The sequence below is a fragment of the Lampetra fluviatilis genome, chromosome 2 (assembly GCF_964198595.1).
Source record: "Lampetra fluviatilis chromosome 2, kcLamFluv1.1, whole genome shotgun sequence".
NCBI classification, from domain to species: Eukaryota; Metazoa; Chordata; class Hyperoartia; order Petromyzontiformes; family Petromyzontidae; genus Lampetra; species Lampetra fluviatilis.
In genome coordinates this window covers 475,091-496,532 of record NC_136276.1, presented here as the reverse complement: position 1 = coordinate 496,532, position 21,442 = coordinate 475,091, and the positions used below count along the sequence as shown (strand labels likewise).

Here is a 21,442-nt window from a genome sequence, read left to right as displayed (position 1 = left end):
GTGTGAGTCTGGGGGGGGGGTAAAGTGTGAGGAGGCCCTTCTTTTCCGAGACGTCCTGACCCCGAGAGTCGATAGCTCCCCCTGGTGGAGGCCTTTTCTCTGCCGACAGCGGCGGCGTGAGGGAGCCATTGCAGGGCTGCGCCTCTACCCGCTGAGGCGTGCGAGTGGCTGCACGTTCGCGCTCGCGCCAAGCGGCGCATTCGTTCCTAAAAATGCCACTGGAAACGGTTACCGGTTTCTCACTTTGGGAAACGTTATTTGGTTATGAAAACGGTTACCGGTTCACAGGTTGTCTTTTAACAAACCGCATCTCGACTGTGGAGAGAAGGTAGAAGGAAGCATAGACGTGGGGGTATAGTGCAGTACAACAATGTATTTTGTGGCATTGTCCCTCTGCTCCCCATAACGTCGAACATAAATGTTCCGAAGATAATCCAATCGTTGTGTAACGGCTCGTTCAGCCACACGCAACATGCGCGTGCAGCATAGCACCGCGGTGCGAGGCCGCGTTGTGTATGTAGAACTTCTTTCACACCGTACGTAGCCACTTGGTCGATGGCGTGCGGCAGGGAGCGCACTTTGACAAGAACCTCGGAGCAGTCGTCAGCTGTCCTCAAGACAAGCGACGGCCCTTCTTCGTAGAAATTGTTGACATATATGCAAAGCATAGTTATCAATGGTTACACCTATATCTATCACTCCTCTTACTCGCCATCCTCTCCCCTTTCATCTCGCTCTACCCAGGGAGGCAATACAGAGGAGTTGACGATTTGATATTTAAAAACAAAATCACGCGGCGGCGAACGACACAGTACGAATGAAAGTCCTTTATTTATTAACGGGTTTCTATAAAATATGCAACAAATAAAACATCCAAACATACAGCAGTGAAACATCGGTCCTGTCGCTCATCAGACACCAGTATCACTCAACAGATGGTAAACAAAGAGAGTTACACTTCCAAACCCCCACCACCCCCCAAATCTTGAGTGGTCCGGTCTGGGTAGACGCAGCACCGGGCACAGTGGCCCCCATTCAGGTCACAACCACGACATCATCTTCCTAGAAACTCCCAGAATAAAAATGTTCAAATATTTGTATGTAACTTTACTATGCACTGAATTCGTGTAAATTCCACTTCTGAGAATTGCAAACATCGGTTCGCCAAGTCACGGGGACATCGCTCCCACACGCGCCGCAAAGCGCCGTCCGCTACTCCTCCGTCCACCAGTGGTCAATTTGACGGACCTCAGGAAGTAGTTCTGTAATAGCCACTTCGTTGGGTCGTCGCAGGGGCTACGCCGCCGATTTCCACTTCCGAGTGTATGCGGGTTGAGAAACAGCAATCGGCGCGGCTCGCGTAACACGCGCGGCGCTTCTGCTGCTGCGTCCCAACGGAAGAGTTCCCCTTTTGGCATTAAAAGGCGAATCAAGCTTTGCGTGCAGTGTCGGTCGCGTGGTAGTAATACAAGAGGGGATGGGGTAAGGAGGGGTGGCTCAACATGCACCCCCAACAAGACAAAAGTCTATCGTCAAGAATTAGAGAGACACTGCTAAGTAACATCGTGTTTGTAGCGGCAAAGGTTTTTCTTGAAAAATCACGTTTTCAGATACAACAAATTCCCGCTGCGACCATAGAACGTGCGCCCGCACGGGGAGCGTGACCCTCTGTGTCCGCCAAAGGCCTCCACCGCTTGGCGAGAACGAGCGAGCGAACCACTCCCACCACCACCACGGCACCACGCTCGCCATGCTCACGCAGTGTCCGCTCGGCAGCTGTAACGGCAGCACCGGACGGAGCGTTTAACCTCACTCCGGAATGGGACGATTGGTTCGTAGTTTTCATCGGATAGCAAAACGCATTCCTTCTCGATGTGCAAGTGGGAATATTCTAAAGCGGAGCCGCAACAGCAAAGACCGAGCGATTCCAACCACCGCCGCCCTCCCGCGGCGAGACTGGCGACACCAGTGCAGCTATAAAACATCATCAGCCACAGTGCAGCACCGCCGACAAGAGGAGAGCGTGCGTACACTTCCAGTCCAAACAACGGCAAGTACGCAGTAACAACAACAACCCCCCTTCGGTCAAATCTTGTCACGAGATTACAAAATATAAATTACGTTGTACGCGTTAAGCATCGCTTAAATCAAACAGAAGTGTTACTCCTCCACAACACTGAAGAATCACGACGTAGGAGCTCGGGTTTGGCAAAGGACGCTCGTCGTCTGCTCGCTGTGGGGGCAGAAACGGATGTGTGCCGGAAGTGCCAACCAGGTAAACATGCCAACGTTGGGCCAACGTTGGACCAATGTTGGTCCAATGTTCCACGTTTACTGGAAAAGGACGCGAGCACGTATTAAGAAAACGATCACTTTCGAACTTTCACCCAACGTCCGGTCGTACGTGCGCTTGAACGTCCCTTTATTGCTTTTCCCCCTGCGAGTCGGGATTGGGGGGGCAGGGGTGTTAGGCAAGCGCGTGCGTGTGCATGCGTATGTGCGTGTGCATGCGTATGTGCGCGTGCGTGCGTGGCACCGTTTCGTGCTAAGTGACTGCGGCGGCAGGGGGAGAATGGGCTGGGGGGGGCGCCGGCCTGGCGTGCGGACACACACACAGGAGTGCTCAAGGGGGGGAAGGGGGGTCCCGTCACAGTGGCCGCCGGTACCACCACGGCCGCAGCTTGGCTCCCAAGCAGCACGTGGCTCTCCCCATCCCTGGTCGACTTCACGCCGGCCGCAGCGTTACGCGGCAGAGGACAGAGGGTAGGTGGTGGGGCGGGGGAGGGGGAAGTGCGTCCGTCTAAAACCAAAAACTAAATCGGATGCCCCCCCCCCCCAACCCAGCTTGTTGCGCACGAGCGTCGAACGGTTCAGTCCGCGTCACGAGCCCTTGGTGCCGAGCGGCAGCCCCCCCCCCACCGTCCCCCCTCTGCACGGCCATCACTTCTTAAACTCCAGCTTGTGCAGCTGCTCTTTGCCGTCGATCTGCACGGACTTGAGCCGCCCATTCTCCTCCACCTCCACGCGCTCCTGTCCGTTTTCCACGATCCTGAAGGGGACACGGCCGTCAAGCACCAAGCATCATGCACCACGCGCACCACTCACCACGCGCACCACGCGCACCACTCACCACGCGCAGGGGTCCCGGTGAACCGTGGAGCTCCGGGTGGGACCAAGAGAAGTCGAGTTTACCGAGTTACATCCCATCAGATGCGAGTTACACCAAATGCATCACGGGAGGTGACTTGGCGAGCTCGGAGAAGCGCCCCCGGGGGGGCTACGCAGAGCGGCGTTTGGGGAAATGTGGGGAAGGGGGCATCTCTGCGAGCGACAGGCGTAGCGGCTATGCTCGAGACACTCAACCCCAGGAGGATACCACTACAGGCTTTGTTATATTCTTTGGGTCTTTCAGTAAAGTCACGTAGAACAAAAACATTTACAATAATTATTGTAAATTTTAATTGTTAATTTTTATTGTAAATGTTTTTGTTCTACATGACTTTACCGAAAGGCCTAAAGAATATGAATTCCTGCAGTCACGAAAGCTTTAAGTCTAGGCTTTGTTATGTTAAAGTAGTGAGATGCTCGTGGTATTCAATTCCTGATCACGGTTAACGTTGGTGGCGAATGATATCTGAACCAGCGTTGGATCCCCTTCAGCGACCTGCATTGACCAGTGTGGTGAAGTATGGTCAAACAACCCCGATGACACAGCACAGAAAGGTCTTCATCTAGAGAATTGGATGGACAAAGGGCTGTATATTATAATTATTGTTATTATGCAGAGAGACGTAGGGAGACAGAGAGAGTGAAGCAGTGGGAGAGACGGAGACAAGAGAGACAGGACGAGAGAGAGACATGGCGAGCGGCGGACTGGCGGCGCATACCGCTTGGTAGAGATCTTCTTGCCGTTGACCATCTTGGTCGTCGTGGAGACGGAGCGGAAGTGTGAGCCCATGCCAGCCCCCACGTCCCCGAACGTGGCCGTGGAGAATGCGGGGAACCCGACGTCGGCAAACGAGTCATCAAACGAGGAGAAGGAGGCAAAGCCTGTGGGGTGTAGGCCGAGATGGCGGGAGGGGGGGGGGGGTTAAAAGTCGACGACGGCTGCACCGTGGACGAAGTGCGCCGTGCCACCACCACTTCCCACCGGGAGTTCGGTGCAGAGGCAGAGGCGCCCTGGCTGGCCGCTCCGCTCACCGGGCGGCTGCAGGGCACCCGGGTCGTAGCGATTCCCCACGAGCCCCAAGTGCTATAATTATTGATTATTCCGCTTGTTTACCCAGGAAGCCTCGGCGAGCCTCACGACAGCTGTTGAGGTTTCTTCCAAGTTTTTGCACTCACCGAGGCCGCGTGCCGATGGTCGGGGGCCACAGGGTTCTCAATATTTCGGACACTGTGTGCCACCCTCTACTGCACGGAACAACGGTCACTTTGGTAGCTCCGCGGTGTCCGCTTCCAGAGGGCATTCTCCACCACAAATGGAGCGGCTGCGCTGCACTGTGCTCTTACCGCGGAGTCCCGGTCAGGCACGTCTGACCGCACGGGATCCGTGATGCAGAGCAGACTTCCACTTAGAACTCATTTGCCACGTGTTGCGGAGGGGGTGGCGATGAGGGAGAGAACAGGAGGCTCACCAGGGTTGAAGGGGAAGCCCATGAATGGAGAGAAGAAGAGGTCTCTCTCTGGCCGCCGGTGCCGCTCCACTCTGCGCCGCCCGGCCCTGTGGGCCCCGAGGGCGAACGCGTCATCTGCTTGCCCGGAACGTCGTCCATGCACGGACGCACAAAGATGCACGGACAAACACGCACATCACATGGATGACTTGAAACTCGGCATTGTTCGGAGCGACAGGGACAACACAAACAAGTGCGGACAGAATAAACGCACGCACGCGAGGACATGATCACGCGTACATCGTTAACCAACGCAGCGCGGCGAGGGAACGGAGAATTGACGTCAGTGTTAATTTTTCTTCTTGAAATAGCAGCCGGGGTGGTTGATTATCCAGCACTCATCGATTCACTCCAGGCACCTGCTCACCAGTGTGTGAGCCACCTCAAACCAGGCCTGGTTACGGTTCGCGGGGACGTCACATGGTCAATTCCTCTACCTGTGTCGAGGACTCTGTCTACCGTTTCATCTAATTTGCCACGCTGTTCAACCACCACCACCACACTGCAGGTCACAACAACACTCACACACACACACTCGAAGGTCGTCCACTCTTCACCGTTCAATAAAACAATCGCCAAATCGCTCGGTGGAGGAAGCGTGTGACGGCGGGGTGTGGTGTGGTAGGGGCACCTTTGGGCAGGAGGTGGCCCCGGGGGAAGCACGAGGGCTCGCCAAAGAAGTCCGCAAACGGGTCGCGCCCCCCGAAGAACTCGCGGAAGATCTCCTCCGCCCTCGTGAAGGTGAACTCTCCAAAGTCGCCAAAATCGCCAAAGTCGGCGAAGTCGCGACCTCCGCGACTCGGACGTGCCCGGCCTCCCGCTCCTCCGCCAGCCCGGCCTGGGGGAAACAAATCGGGTCAGGGAGCGATGACCGGGGTCGCCACCGGGTCAACTTGTGTCGCAGCCAGGTCACAGAAGGCGCGGGACCCCAGGTAGCCACCGGGTCACGGGGCCGCCAGGGTACGGGTCGCGAGGTTACACTTTACAGAGTGACAGGGTCAAAAGTCGCTGATCGGCCCAGCCTGCCGTAAACAATGGGTCGTGGGGTCACCTGGTCACCAGCGAGTTATACGATTACCACATCATTAGGTCATGATCATAGATCACAGGGTCACCAGGTCACTGCCAAAGGTTAGCAGGCTACCGGATCACCAGACAGTTGATTCGACTTGTGAGCGAAACTTGTACTGTACGGACCTGGCCGAGTGACCGTACGAGCCGCTCCAGAATTTGGATCGGGGTCAGGGGAGGCGCGTTGGTGCGGTTGGCATGGCCCTGGCATGAGGAATTGAATGGCGAATGGAGCACCCCTCCCGCCTGGGCCCCTCCACCACTCACCCGTCGAGTTCTTCACGCCCTCTTTGCCACCCCTGTCGAACGCTTCTCGCTTGGATTCTGCGGGAGGAAAAGGGAGGGGGGTGTGATGGGTGGGCGACAGGAGGGCTGACCATCGCCAAAGATCCGTTCCCCCCGCGGGGGTGGCACCGATGCCCGACCTCACCTGGGACCCGAGTCTCGTGACTCTGGGTTGCGATCCAATTTGAGAGTCGACTCTCATTTTGTCGTCTTGGTTTTACCATCCTGTTGGTGGTTTTTAGATTTGTTTTTTTGAGTCTGGTTTGTACAATCTCATCTGTACCTCTCCGCTTCAAGCTTCTAACAAATTATCCAATCAACCTCCAATGTGGGGCGTGGGAAGTCCTTGCCGAAAGGTGGGAGGTCGCTAATTTTCAACCGATGTCCCCTCTCCCCCACGCATCCATGCTGGTCGGCTCGTGACCTCCTCCCCGCCCTTGCTCCTCTACAGATCGAGCATGCCCACGGTCTGCACAGCGTCTTGACGAGTGCTCACGCGCAGACACCGCTACAAACACCCAAACCGCGTTGTGCTCTTGTGCTGTGAGCAGAGCTGCCCACACGAGACTCGACAGGTAAAACAAATGACACGACAGTTAAACAGAGTCAAAAACGAAAGCAATCGAGGCTCGAATGGAATCGTCACCGCGAATCGTGACGCTCCCCCCACTGGATGGACGGGAACCAGTGCATGCCACATGGCTACTCGGCAGCAGCCGGTACACCCGGAGAGTCCGCACCGATCAGCCGAGTGACGGCTGTCCCAATCGCACGCACCTCACCTCGCTCCAAACAAGCGAGTTTAACCCGGAGTGGCTCACTCGTTCGACGAACAGGAGACGGTGAGAGCGAGTGCCAGAGCCACGGTCGCGCACCGTCGCACGATCGGACAGCACGTCGCACGATCGGACAGCACGTCGCACGATCGGACAGCACGTCGCACGATCGGACAGCACGTCGCACGATCGGACAGCACGTCGCACGATCGGACAGCACGTCGCATGAACGGACAGCACGTCGCACAGTCACTCACTGTCAGAGAGCACGTCGTACGCCTCCGCGATCTCCTTGAACTTGCGCTCAGCCATCTCCTTGCTCTCGGGGTTTTTGTCCGGGTGCCATTTGAGCGCCAGTCTGCGGTACCTGCACAGGATCATCTCGTCATCATCATCATCATCACCGTAGCCATCGATACCATCGTCGTCACCATCACCACCGCCAATGTTTTTGCCAAAGGAATCAAAACCACCCTCATAATAATAACCGTCAACAGCCCTGGGAGGATTCACGCCATTGTTCTGTACTCAGACCCCAGGTTCTGTAGCCATTCAGCGATGCAGGCTGCGAGCTGTCGGACTGCTTTGAGGCCTCGGCCGTTCAGCGGGCTTCATGGGCAGGTGGCGGTGGACTGCGTGCTCCATCGTTTGTTCCGCTGCGCAGTCGGAGCAGTCTTTTATCTTCCACCTGTGCGGGAGACGAGCGCATCGGCCGTGCGACGACGTCCCAGGGCGACGGTTGATTGCGACGGTCCAAGGGATTTACGGGGAAGCAAGAGGCCAGGATGGGGCTCGCTTTGGTCTTGAAACGTGACAACGAAGCCATCGCCGTGGCAGTCTCAACGAGCACTTGGGGAGGGTCCTGCATTGAGGATGCCGGGCCATCTCGTACAATGGGAGGTTGTCTTCGTGTGGGATAAAACCCGATTATGTAGCCAATACCCACCAAACACACAAGGGAGTGGGGGGGGGAAGGGGCAACACTCAAAAATTCTGCACAGACAGATTCAAGAATCCCTCGCCGTAGCGCCACCTCACAGCCCCAGCTTAAACCACTTTGCATTGGCGCATGGTGTCCCTGCAGCTAGGCACTGCACAAACCACTCAACCCAGGCTTGGCCGAGTTTGAGATTGGGATGCTGTCGCGGCACACAGCGTTGAGAAAAGACAAGGCGCTCGTGCAATTGCTCCTTGTTGACGTGGAGCTGCTGCAATGTCCACATCTCCAAGGGGCCCCTCGCTCTCCTCATAACCGCACTGCGGCTCCCATCGTGGCTCCGCCGCAGCAACACACCGGCGTGCGAGAGAGCCGCACGTGTTCCAAAGGACGGTCTGCGGACAGCACGAATGCACTTCTGCGTGGACACGTTTGTCGTAGACTGAGATCGCATCGAGCGGAATGTAAATATTGTAGGAGGCCCTGCTGATGGGGCCATCATGTCCTTGGGGTAGATGGGACCCTCGGTGCATCGCTCCATCAGATATAAACTTTTTATAACTACACATATGCACACAACACATATATGCAACAGCTGTTGTCCGATAATAACTGATGGTGACGTTGTCATGGTGCCTGTACCAGGCTAGGTGCACGGCGAGGCTACGTGCAGCAGCGATGGCTTCCTGGCAGGTGCCCGTGGGACAGGCACAGGTGTTACCTTAATCACTTGTCGTCACACACACACACGACAAATATCCCCTGTGTATGAATGTTGCTAGCAAGAGTTTTTTTCTCCAGCGCCGGTGGGGGGGGGGGGGGAAGCCATCCTGTGGAGCCACCGTACACACGGAGGGCGCGCTTCTCCTCCCGAAACGCGACCGCTCACGCCAATTCACCTTGGAATTTCGCCGGTAACTTTACCGCCCCCATCTTTATCCCAACTGCGTTATCGACATTGCCACGAGAGGATGAATTCACCCGGAAGGACTGCGGCAACCCCCCCCCCCTTTCCCTTCTACTCACGCTTTCTTGATTTCCTCCTGCGAGGATGTGGGCTGGATGCCCAGCACCTGATAGTAGTCGCCCATCCTGTACCACCTTCCTCCTAGCGGGGGGGGGGGGGGAGGGGGGGTCACAGAGGGAAAGGCCGAGTCGCACGTTCGTCCACCATTGGGGCTACTGCGGGGCTACCTGCGCACGCTCGGTGGTGCGCCGACGATTCCTCCGCAGGCCGAGCGACGGCCGCAGCTCTGCGGTGCCCTGCAGGGGGAGGCCCCCATCTCAATCGTCCTCAGCAATGTTGTGCAACAATCGTTGTTGTGTAACAATCGTTGTTGTACAATGTTGTTGCGAGGGAGAAAGGACTCGTTCCGAAACCATTCATCACCGATGTAAGCCCACGGCCGGGAATGGAACTCGGGTCGGCAGGTTCATAGCGCAAGGCGCCAATCACTCCATCACCCCCCATTATCGGTCTCAAATTGTCACTCAAGTTTCCCGTGTGTACGCCAAGAAATGCTGCACCGAGTTCCCGCGGAATGAAACAAGCCAGCGCGCGCACGCATGCACACAGCGAGAGGCGGTGGTGACCCCCTACTGTGAAACACAGCGGTACCTTCCTCCGTGACGATCGCCTTGCGCCGTAGGACTGACAGCGCCGACACCAAGCAGAGTAAACGTGTTGATTGGAGGAGTTTGCTGTAGATTCACAATTTGCTCAGGGAAAGAAACAATGGTCTTGAAGCTGAACGGTCGCGAAGTGATAACCCCTGCTCACTGGGAATTTGATCGCACGATCCGTCGCCTAGTAGTGTACTTAATTATACATTGTAACACTTCACGACGTGATACAAAAAATGTTTTCCCAACTTTGAACACAAGCCTACCTCCAGCCAGCCAAAGTTATTTTTTTAAGAGTACAATTAAAATATTTCTAAAATAACCTAAAAATGATAAAAACTCACTGTATTTTGTCACTAATAATTATCACCGGCATGGGGCTATTTTAACAAAAATTATAATTTATTCGAAGAGTGATTTCAAAATTCTGCGTTGGAGCAGAATCTGTCACTGTCGGACGTTATTAATCCAGCATTTCCAGGGGGTCTTATGTGCAAGTATCGGTTATTCCGTAATCTTTCACTCAATTCCCAACTTCCTCAGGTGTTTAATTTCCATTTGCAGGACCCGGAACCCAACACCCTTATTATAGACGGCACACTCCGAACACGTTCACACCACGGCGGCGGGGGCAGCAGCACCGCCTCGGGAGAAGTACAGCTCGTGTAGGCTATTGGGGTCGTTCTTTGCCGAGGGTCACGGATGGGGCTCAGGGGTCAGGCGTGCCGAGCGGGCAATTCCGTGAGCCCGGGTCCGAATCTACGAATCTCAAAACTCCAAAAAATGTTTTACCAGGTAAGGCCCACGGAGCTGTATCGCTCCATGGGAGAGAAAGAGCCGTTCAAGCTGCAAACATCAAGGCGTCAGGGTTCGAACCCACAACCTCCTCCATGCCAGACGAGGTAGCCACCATAGCACCTGTGGTTAAAACCGGGTTCTCAAGTGCGGCTAGTTGATTGTCTCAGCCCACTCACCAATGACTGCACACAAAAAAAACATTAAATCTGGTTCTAAAACTAAATTTGGTAAAATTCCACCGTGATAGCCACTTCTGCAAGTTCCAAGAAAACATTTCTCTTTACGTGACACCGATGGCACAGATCACATTAATGAAGACTTTCTTTTAATATAAAGGGCAGGGGAAAAAATAATCCTCAGTCCCACCATGGTAATGTGGAATTTCCACCACTGACTCATGAGGCGGTAAAGGCAACAAGCACCGCCTGGATAATCGACTGGGCAGGGAGGCACCTTGGGGCGACACGGACGACATCAAAACCCTAATATCGCCCACCAAGTCTGCCCTGGCCCGATTGAGCGAACACCCTTCTCCCAAAATCCGCGGTAGAATTTACTCATTTACTGGACACCGCGTGATAAAAATTATCGTCACCACCACCAAGGCCACAAAGAAATTAGTTGAATTCCAAAGAAGATGATCGTACTTGCAGCGAGAGAGTGCACGGGAGTGCCAGCCACCGCAAAAATAAATCCCTCCACCGAGGTAGTCACCAAGTCAGCAGAGCGGAGGAACAGTGACGGCATCAGCCCTTGTAGGTCTCCGCTAAGCACACACGGCTCCGCTATCTCAAACTCTGAAGGTTGGGGGCCTGTGGCACTCTCTCTCTCTGGAGAGAGAGGCATACGTGGAGCTGGATCACATCATCAGCGTGCGACGCACATCACCATGACGCGCGCCCGGTACTGTCAGACCACAGAAGCTAAGCAGGTTTTAGCCTGGACAGCGCTTGTAATGGGTGGGGGGGGGGGCACAGTACGCAAGCTACCAGTACAATAGGCGGTGTGGGCAGCGTTGCGCAGCCTCTTCCCGCATTCCTCCCCCGTAGCCTTCGCACGACAGCGACCACCAACACCGGTAACCCACCCACACCGACGCCCCCATTCCCCCCATCAGAGCCTCACTGCCAACTCGACCGGACTACGACATAGGCACGTTGCCTTAGCAACGGCAGCAACAGGCTCAACGAACCGACTCGGCAAAAGCCCCAAAAACAGGAGGAATATTTCCACAAACCCAACAAATGTGTCCTCTCCTTCCCGCAGCAACCGACGTAAATGAGCACGCGCGCGGAATGACTGGGCGATCGTTTCTCCTCCTCCTCCAGCGGCGGGGGGGGGCGTTGTTTAGACGCAGCGAGATGACAACGCACGACCTGCTTACACGGCGGCAGCGGTGGGGGGGTATTAGGGAGGAGGGGAGGAGGTCTTGAGCCGTTCAGGAAAACGGGAGTCACGGGTTTGGTCACCGGCCGAGCAGCCGCCTCAATTATCCAAACTGCGATTTTACGTTGCACAATTTCCCACAAATCCGCTGAAGCCAGGGCAGGCCGTGTCACGCTGGCCGGCTCCCCTCCGCTGGCCGGCTGCCCCGATTGACGCCACAGCCAGATGGGGGCAGGGGCAGCAGGTTTATTTTGCCACCGCGCAACTCTGCCAGAAGGGAGGAGAGCTGGCACGCGTGCCGGCCAACATCATCCTTCCAGGAACTGCAAATCCCCCTCGTCATCAACCTCGTCGCTACGTTTGCTGCGGCAGCGCGGGGAGCGGTTGTTGGTGGTGGGTCGTGGGAGTAGATGGTTGGTCGTAGTGGTGGCAGGGTTGGTGGGTGGCGGTGGTTGTGTAGGATGTGGGATGGGTGGGTTGTGGATAGTGGTAGAGTGGTTGTGGATAGTGGTAGAGTGGTTGTGGTTGGTGGTGGAGGGTGGTTAGATCGTGGTTGGGGTGGTGGTGACTGTGGTGGCTGTGGCTCCAGCGTGCGGAGCGATACCGCATTCAAGCGGCGATCACATCGCTCGTGCCGCTCTGCTGCAGCACTCCTCCTACCGTCTCCCCCCCCATCAACCCTCGTGGCGGCCGCACATCCTCGCCCCGTGCCTCCCCGCGCTTCTGCCGCTCAACCCGCTGGCGGAGAGCAACTCCCCTCCGCCTGCCAACATCTCCCACACGGACGGGGGGCGTGCGCGGGCTACCTGTGGCACCTCGGAGAGCCACAGCTCTACGTCCCAGCCCCTCTGTCGATCCACTGCCGGACGAGGGCATTCCCATGCCACCGTCAGTCATTCGCACGGCAGGGTGGCAGCACAATGGTGACACTTGTGCCTCCGAGTAAGAAGTGTTTGAGTTGAATTCCCGACTGGGCTGCCCCTTTCCACGTGAGGTTTGTGTGGTTCTCTCCCAACGTTCTGCAGGCGTTGCCTACAGGTTCTCCAGTTTCCTCTCATAACTAATACAAAACACAATCTCACCGGGAGCGGCCAAAGACAATCTCACCGGTAGCGGCCAAACGTGCCAATGCTAAAAACTTACCTGCAAATATCTCAATTGGGATCACACACAGCAGCAGCAGCGCCCTCAGCTGTGAAAACATGGCAAGACCCTCCTGAAAAAGAATGCTAAGACTCTAAAAGATTTTCCTGGGAAAACAAGTCGAATAATAATAATCAAGATGGGGTTGTTAGCCCATAATTAACCGCACTTACCAGCGTGGATCGAGCAGCAGGCCAACACCGCACTGCGCAGGATCTAGGCCAGTCACGTATCGGCAGTCCCAGGAAATCGTCACGGTTTGGGGTTCACTGTTCAATTGCACGATCAATGTGAATTTGCTCCCGTGGTTATATTTGGCTCCTCTGGTGGCCGCAGGGGTCGCACAAACCACTACGGATCGGGAAGCAACTTGTGCCGAAAACGGGCCACGCTTTGCCTTGAAAACACCGCAGCGCAGATGAACTGCTTGTAGTTGAGTTTCGTTTTTTGCCCTTCCTCCGCACCTCCAGTTAGCACGGTTGGCTATGTATGGTGCTAAAGTTCAACATACATGCGTACTAACTGTAAAGAAGTTTAACATACATACATCGGCAGGTGCATGTCCAGCCTCCGCGCAGGACGAGGGGACACAAAAGTAGGCGGGGGACAGTGGCAGGTGCACCCCCTTGGATGAAGAGTGTTTACCGAGGAGGTCTCGAGGAGGGAGTCAACAGCACGGAGGGCTGCAAGAAGAAAGTTACAGATCCCGGGAGCAGCAGAGGAGAATGAGTGGCCTCCCACTGAATGACGGTCGACCGAGGGCTTTGATAGAAAGCCTTGGATGCTGGAGCAGAGAGTGCGTTGAGGAGTGGAGTGCGATGAGAGTGGAGTGCGATGAGAGTGAAGAGGTAGGAGAGTGTGTGGAGTGGAGGTAGTGCGAGACAGGAGGGGAAAGATGGACAATGGAAAGTCCATGGAGAGATTGCGCAACTTTGATATTGATTGCGGATCGGACTGGGAACCGGCATAGAGATGGGGCCACGTCTCCGACACCACTCGTCTAGCAGTGGTGCATGGACTTGAACGTCATTAAATTTTTGCGACCAAAAACAGTCTCCTTCTTTATTTAATTATTCAACAGCCACGATCTTCCCTGGTCAGCGTGCAATCAATTTGCTAAAAAAAAAATGTATTTTACAGTTTCTCAACTTCCTCTCGCTTTGTTGACCTTGAAGCATCATCCACACGCACCGCACGCAACATCATCGATGTCGTTCCGTAACCCTGGTAACTGTGCTGCCCTAGTTAGCGACGGCGGCATGCGGGCAACACCCAGAGGTTGGCCACCGTGGGGAAGGCACGGAGCCAGGCGGCGATGGTTAACGAGTCTCGACGAGCGTGCGGAGCTGCTTGAGGTGGGGAGGACACCGAGCCAGATGGCCGGTGTAATGAGACTCGGGCTGGACCTGGGGGTCAGGTGTCGGCGATGCAACAGCTGCAGGAACTCCAGCGGGAGGAAGGAAGCAATGGCAGACACGCGCTGGCCGCGGTGACCTCTCGACCTTGTATTTGTTACGCAAATGCAGATTGTTTTAATCTTACTCTTAGCCGATTGCTATTTTATAATATGTTTTAACTTGCATCTCTACGTTTCAACGTAGTTTGTTTGCTTGAACATTACGCATGCGAGTGCTTCATATCATGCGATATACATTACCTATTTTAAAATCAAAATTACGACTTTAAACTTGACATTGCTTAAAAACAACCGACTGCCGTTTGTCAGTTTACTGTTGGGTGCAGGACTTTCCAAACCATTGTTGGACATGAGGCTTGTTTGACCATACTTCACCACGCTGGTCAGCTCGGGTTGGTGAAGAGAAGGAGTGCCCAAGGACACCTTCCGATATGACTAGCCACTGACGTGAGCCGTGATCATCACTCACTTCTACCTCCAGGTTCCAATTTTTCACGACCCAACGTAATCAGCGTCACTCGCGTGCGTCCCCGTTTTATTCCACAGCTCAGGTCTCGCTCGCCACACAGAGACGGCGCCAGACTCTCGTCTAGAAGCCGTCACGCCAACCCTTCACACGCTCCGCTTCATTTCGGCCGGCACGGAAAGTATTGCCGCGGCTGTTGTGGTGAATCAAATTGAATCGCGTCGGGAGCCCACTCGGGTTTGCAGATCGCGACAATCAAGAGCAGCACTGGTGAGCCGTGGGATGATCGCATTGAGCCGCCTAAGCCGCAGCGTCTGGGACTGGCCGGCAGGGCGAGGCGTTGGCGCAGCGGCGATGCAGAGATTCGCGGAGTAACGTCCACTCGGGCGCTTGCGTTGCACGCGTCGACGGTTCTGCAAGTCACATGCTGCCATTTCAGGCGAGATTGTCAATGAGGGGACCAAACCCGCTGATAAATCCCCATGCCGTGCAATCCGCTCCCAGACTCGGCCATGCATCGTCACCCATTACAGTGGCCCCGGCAAGCGCCCCGAATTTACAACCACGGTGAGTCTCCGCTACCAAACACGGTCCACGGTGAGTCTCCGCTCTCAAACACAACCACGGTGAGACTCCGCTCACACCAATAACAACCACGGTGAGGCTCCGCTCACACCAAACACAACTACGGTGAGGCTCCGCTCTCACCAAACACGGTCCCGGTGAGTCTCCGCTCACACCAAACACAACTACGGTGAGGCTCCGCTCTCACCAAACACGGTCCCGGTGAGTCTCCGCTCTCACCAAACACAACTACGGTGAGGCTCCGCTCTCACCAAACACGGTCCCGGTGAGTCTCCGCTCACACCAAACACAACCACGGTGAGTCTCCGCTCTCAAACACAACCACGGTGAGTCTCCGCTCTCACCAAACACGGTCCCGGTGAGTCTCCGCTCTCACCAAACACAACTACGGTGAGGCTCCGCTCTCACCAAACACGGTCCCGGTGAGTCTCCGCTCACACCAAACACAACCATGGTGAGTCTCCGCTCTCAAACACAACCACGGTGAGTCTCCGCTCTCAAACACAACCACGGTGAGTCTCCGCTCTCACCAAACACAACCACGGTGAGTCTCCGCTCACACCAAACACAACCACGGTGAGGCTCCGCTCTCACCAAACACAACAACGGTGAGTCTCCGCTCACACCAAACACAACCACGGTGAGACTCCGCTCTCACCAAACACAACCACGGTGAGGCTCCGCTCACACCAAACACAACCACGGTGAGGCTCCGCTCTCACCAAACACAACCACGGTGAGGCTCCGCTCACACCAAACACAACCACGGTGAGGCTCCGCTCTCACCAAACACAACCACGGTGAGTCTCCGCTCACACCAAACACAACCACGGTGAGGCTCCGCTCTCACAAACACGGTCCCGGTGAGTCTCCGCTCTCACCAAACACAACCACGGTGAGTCTCCGCTCTCACCAAACACGGTCCCGGTGAGTCTCCGCTCTCACCAAACAAGGTCCCGGTGAGTCTCTGCTCACACCAAACACGAACCCATCAGGATACGTTTGCTTGGTCACTCAGCCGGGCCTACAGACTCGAGTCTGGCAGGTCTGCCGCACCCATCAGAGCCGGGCTGTAATCCATTACTCTACCAACTATTGTCTCCCAATGCTCCACTTAAATCTGATAACACAAGAGGTGGGGAGAAAAAGTCCCCTCCCCCTCTTCTCTCATGTGTAGCATAGGACGAGGTGATGGGCGAGGCTTTGTGATGCCATCGGCATCATCGGCAACGCCACGCGAGTTGTGGATTGCTGCAGGGGGTTGCCAGCCTTCGGCAATCTAATTCCGTCCATGCTACACCTGCCCCTCCTCCCACCCCAATTCAATATCCGCCCCTGTGCCACCTCTAGTTGCTTGCGATGTGCATGGGTGAACACCCTTTGGCCTTCCGCTCCGGCATGGAACACTTCCTGCCTCTTCCTTTTCCCTGGGGCTGCCAAGCATCGGCAGATGCAGCGGGTTGCAGGGCTGTGCCCGTCAATGTGCATTACAAGCCGTGTGCCTGATGCTCCAGACAAGTAAGCCAAGAGACAGCCCAAATCATAAAATATGAAAAAGGCTTTCAACTGGATAACTAGACAAAGAAAGTCCAAGTGGATTCACTCTGCCAAACCCAGCAAGTGCGAGAGCTCATCTCACGTTTACAGACAACAGCCAGCGGTGGAAATTCCACATTCACAAGACAGAGCCAAGTTATCAAAAAACTACTCATGACTTCCCACATGGCAGTACTCAATGTATGCACCACAGAAGAGATGAAGGGCTGAGTTGACCCCTGAACCTGTATTTTAGCACTCAAAGTCTCAAATAGTCTGATGGCAGTCATTGCACCTACTTGGGTACCTGCCTAGGTATGCAGATGTGTGAGAAGCGAGGGAGGTGAGTGGGTATGCAGGCTGGCAACTGGCCAGGCCGGGTAGGTAGATTGGTGAGTAGGCAAGTAGGTGAGTGAGTAACCATTTGCACGCGTGTAGGTAAGCGAGTTGGTTAGTTGGTTGGTACGTGGTTAGGGCAAGCAGATAGGTAGGTGGGCAAGTAGGTAAGAGAGGACTAGGTGGGCAGATGGGTAGGTCGGTGTCTATATATGTAGGCAGACTGGCAATCAGTCGTTAAACCAGATTCCCATTCAAGATTATTAGGCCGCCACGTGGCTGAATCTAGGCCACGCATGTATTAATTGATCAGATCGCACCGTGCCAAGGGAGAACTGCCACATTGCCATACACACAACTGCGTAGTATTCACACACGCCAACAACACAGCCACGTTTCACGCACACCAATTACAAGACTCACCTAAAGCCTACAAAACTGTTGGTGCAAATTCCGTTAAGCGGGCACCTTTTAAAGCCGGCATGGCGCACGAGGGTATGATGTGGTCACCACCACGCCCGAACGCATTTGTCTCACCAGTGATGATGTTTACGCACTATGCCAGGTACTCATTGAGGGCTTAGTCAACCTAAGCAAGGCTCAGGACCAATTTCCATGAATGGGAATCGAACGAAGGTCGCCAGGATGGTATTGCAGTGCCCTACCATACAATAGTTCTCACCGGGAAAAACAAATTTAAATTGAACACACACACACACTCACTCGTGCACACGGACAGCACACAAAATCGGGCAATACGTTCAGATCTATGTATTAATAGGTGCTCGCTAACAGCACTTGCGGGTCATAATACTTGCAAGTAAACACTGGGGTGTCCTGATACTTACTACCCGTCTTTGTCTCACTCCCAGCTCACACAGTCATCGCCGCACTATACTGAACCGTACTAAATTTAGGCCGAATGGACCTAGGGGAGGCAACAGACCAAGTGTATTAAAATTGCTGGTTAATGTGAAACTAATTTATTGCACTGTACACTCTACTCATTTTAGGCCGAGCAGACCTAGGGGAGGCACGGAACAATTTTTATTTAAATCGCCAGCTGTGAATTTGACACCGCAGGCAGGAGTCAGGTGGCAGTGCACCGACCACACCACCACCGTCCCCAGAGCGTACAGGCCACACTCGGGTCAAGAGCTCACCAAGGCCCATCGCTTCCTTCCTTCTGCCCGACCCCAACCACAGACGTCTCAAGCCAACGTCGTCGTCAGCAGCAGCAGCAGCCGCCATCCACCCCCAGTGCGGGACGAAAGCCTCCTCCAACGAGACGTCGCCATCGCTCACAGCGATCCGCGGGGGCCCCGCACGCGGATTCCGTCGCTCCGTCTCCCACGGCGGCCGAGCGTCCCCTCGGGAGGGTCTCCACCACCTTTGGCTGCCACTCCGTCGCTAGTCTCGACCACCTGGCCAGGCTCCACTTCCCTCCCCACGGCGGTCAATGCGATGGATGTCGTAGAGAGAGCCACGTCTCGTCAGGGTTCTCCCCAGCATGTCGCGGCGTACCGACACGCATGTAATTACCACATTGTTCGCAGGGGCAGCTGTCACCCACGCCCTATGTAGCGACATAGCAACACACGCTCGCAGGCTCTCACATACAGCAGATACACATACCCCGCACACACACACATGGCCATAGGGCAGCACACAGATGCATGCACACATGACTCACATTCCCATACATAGACTCACTCAAATACAGCATGCAAACAGAACATGGTACAACACGATATACTTACACACGCACGCGCATATAGAGTTCAGATACACAACACACAGCGCACACACTATGTAGTCACATAAGGACAAAGAACCACACAGACTCCATACACATGTTCATGTTAAACTTAGACGAGTATATCGGCAAAGGTCCCCCGTGTAGCCTCCACAGTCTGTTGGGGCAAGTGCCGTGAGCGACAACCCACGAAGGCCGGCACGGCACACGAGGGGGTGGGTGGCAAAGCAGCCCGAACCAGCCGCCTTTGTCTCCCCAGTGATTAACGAACCACGGGTTCCCGTCACTCGCTGCGGGTGTCCGCCGTGACCGGGAACTGAACTCGGGGGTGACTGCGTTGCGCTAACCACTGCGCCACCGCTCCTCACCGCCGACGAGATTCGAGCACACAGACCGAATTAAATACACAGAGCCATGTGTAGAGACAAAGGTGTCCCTATAGCCTTTAGCACGTTGGGGCAAGTGGTTAGCGAGTGGGTGGGCAACACGACGCCCGGCCGCCTTTGTCTCCCCAGTGTTGATGTTTACACAACCAGGACCGGTATTAGATATTCGTCACCGTTCTTAGCCGTGAGCGGGAATGGAAGTCCCTTCGCCGGGCTCCGATCAGTGCAGCGCTAAGCACTGCGCCACCGCTCCTCACATACTTATAAATAAACACACAAAGACGCGCACACACACACACCATCCATAGACACGGACACAGACACACACACACACAGACAAATACACACACACAGAGACAGATACACACACACAGACACAGATACACACACAGAGACACACAGACACACCATTCATAGACACGGACACACAGACAGACAAAAGACACACACACACAAGACACACACACCATTCATAGACACGGACACACAAACACAGACACACACACAGACAGAGACACACACAGACAGAGACACACACACACAGACACACAAACACAGACACACACACAGACAGAGACACACACACACAGACAGACACAAACACAGACACACACAGACACGGACTCCGCACTGAGCAGGCGGACGCGCAGCTCGCGACGCGTACCAAGTTGCACAAAGCTCCCCCGTGTAGCCTCTCACAAGCTGCCGGGCAAGTGCCGTTCACAAGTAGCAGCGCCGGTAAAGGCCGGAACGGTACACAGAGCTCGAAACCAGAACTACGCCCGGCCGCCTTTGTCTCCCCTCCCCCCAGCGACGGTGTTTAATACACACCGGACCTGGTACGGTACTCGCCTTAATGTCCGAGTCGACCTACGTGCAGACCGTCACGCGCAGACAGCGTTGCTCTGTCACTCCCCGACGTGGCTATGTGTTGCTTCAACTCGTCAACTATCCACGGGGTGAGGTGAACACGCACGTTGACAACACGGCGAACAGAGTGCGCCTCACCTCGTCCGTCCCACCTCGTCCGTCTCCCCCCTCCCCTCCATTCATTCCCCTACCTCGGTCGGTCTCCCAGCAGCAGCGCAGCAGCAGCAGCCCCCAGCTCGTGGCCGCTCCTCGTCGGCAAGTTCCGTCAACACGAGCCGCTTCGGCAATCTCCGCTGAAATTATCACGAAGGCGTTCGGCAATTTCCGGAGGAAATGGCCGAGATGCACCCGAAAGGCGTTCGGCAATGTCCGTCAACGCTCGGCGGGTTTCACACGAAGGCGTTCGGCAATTTCCGTAAGAGCTGGCCGAGCTGCACCCGAAAGACGTTCGGCAATCTCCGCGAACGCTCGGCGGGTTTAACACGAAGGCGTTCGGAAATTTCCGGAGGAGCTCGCCGAGCAACCCCCGAAAGATGTTCGGCAATCTCCGTAAAATCTCCGGCTGGTTGAAGACGAAGGCGTTCGGCAATTTCCGGAGGAGCTCGCAGATATTCCTTGCGATTGCGTTCGGCTGCCAATCTCCGCTTTACAATCACCTTGCTCTCCCGAAAGGGCGGTTCGGCAACGTTCGTTAATCTCCGGCCGCGCGCCCGCCGAATAACGTCGCGCTCGCGACAGGCGGTTCGGAAATGCTCGGGTGTCACGCGCCGAGTTGGCCCGAAGGCGTTCGGCGATTTCCGGCAGCGCTCCCGCCGAGCGGACTCGAGGGTGTTCGGCAATTTCCGCGCGTGGGGCTGTGGGGCTTTTTAATAACGATTCCTCCTCCCTCCTATTTATCCTGGAGGAATCCGACGAGCTATAAAGCTCTTTTTAACATAGGTTTCAGTAGAGGCTGGTCGAAACGTTACAACAAATAATAAAACGCACAACATGAGTGCAAATTATGGATAAACAAATCACTTGAAACCCCTACAAATAAAACAAAAATGTGTTTAGCTTACTAGGTGAGGGCCCACTGAATAATGATGAGGTGGGGGGGCGCTGGTTGAGTGTCGGGGTCAGTCCGGGGCGGTTCGCGATGGGACGGAGCGAGTTAGTCGATCCCCGTGTGCCGCACGCTCTGTGTCGTGGCCGCCACGCTCAACTTATCAGCCGTGATCGACCCGCTGCTTGCCGATGGATGGCCTCTTCCACATCGTCACATCGCCACACGGTTGCTGCGATGCCACGCAACCTGATTCAACCGCTCCATCTCCGCGGAGAAGGAGCCCTCGCGGGCCCGCTCCAGTGCCACCGTCACTCAGCCAAGGACGAAGAGGCATCGATTAGAACAAC

At 55.3% G+C, this 21,442-nt stretch overlaps 1 protein-coding gene across 4 annotated transcripts; it reads right to left on the bottom strand.

Annotated features, from left to right (window-relative positions):
* Positions 1-809: 809 nt before the first annotated feature.
* Positions 810-20,780, bottom strand: DNAJB6 (DnaJ heat shock protein family (Hsp40) member B6). 4 transcript variants are annotated; one of them, XM_078866657.1, is made up of 9 exons: positions 20,239-20,780; positions 8,772-8,853; positions 7,066-7,175; positions 6,015-6,071; positions 5,308-5,514; positions 4,638-4,751; positions 3,888-4,050; positions 2,945-3,049; positions 810-1,776 (listed from the first exon to the last, which is right to left on the bottom strand). In XM_078866657.1, the coding sequence occupies exons 2-9, from the start codon at positions 8,834-8,836 to the stop codon at positions 1,755-1,757; spliced, it is 843 nt and encodes a 280-aa protein (XP_078722783.1). In that variant the 5' UTR covers positions 8,837-8,853; positions 20,239-20,780; the 3' UTR covers positions 810-1,754. The 4 variants fall into 4 exon arrangements, with proteins under 4 accessions (XP_078722783.1, XP_078722784.1, XP_078722782.1 ...); XM_078866658.1 differs by lacking the exon at positions 20,239-20,780 and adding an exon at positions 20,186-20,233; XM_078866656.1 differs by lacking the exon at positions 20,239-20,780 and adding an exon at positions 18,199-18,974.
* Between the last annotated feature and the right edge of the window lie 662 nt (positions 20,781-21,442).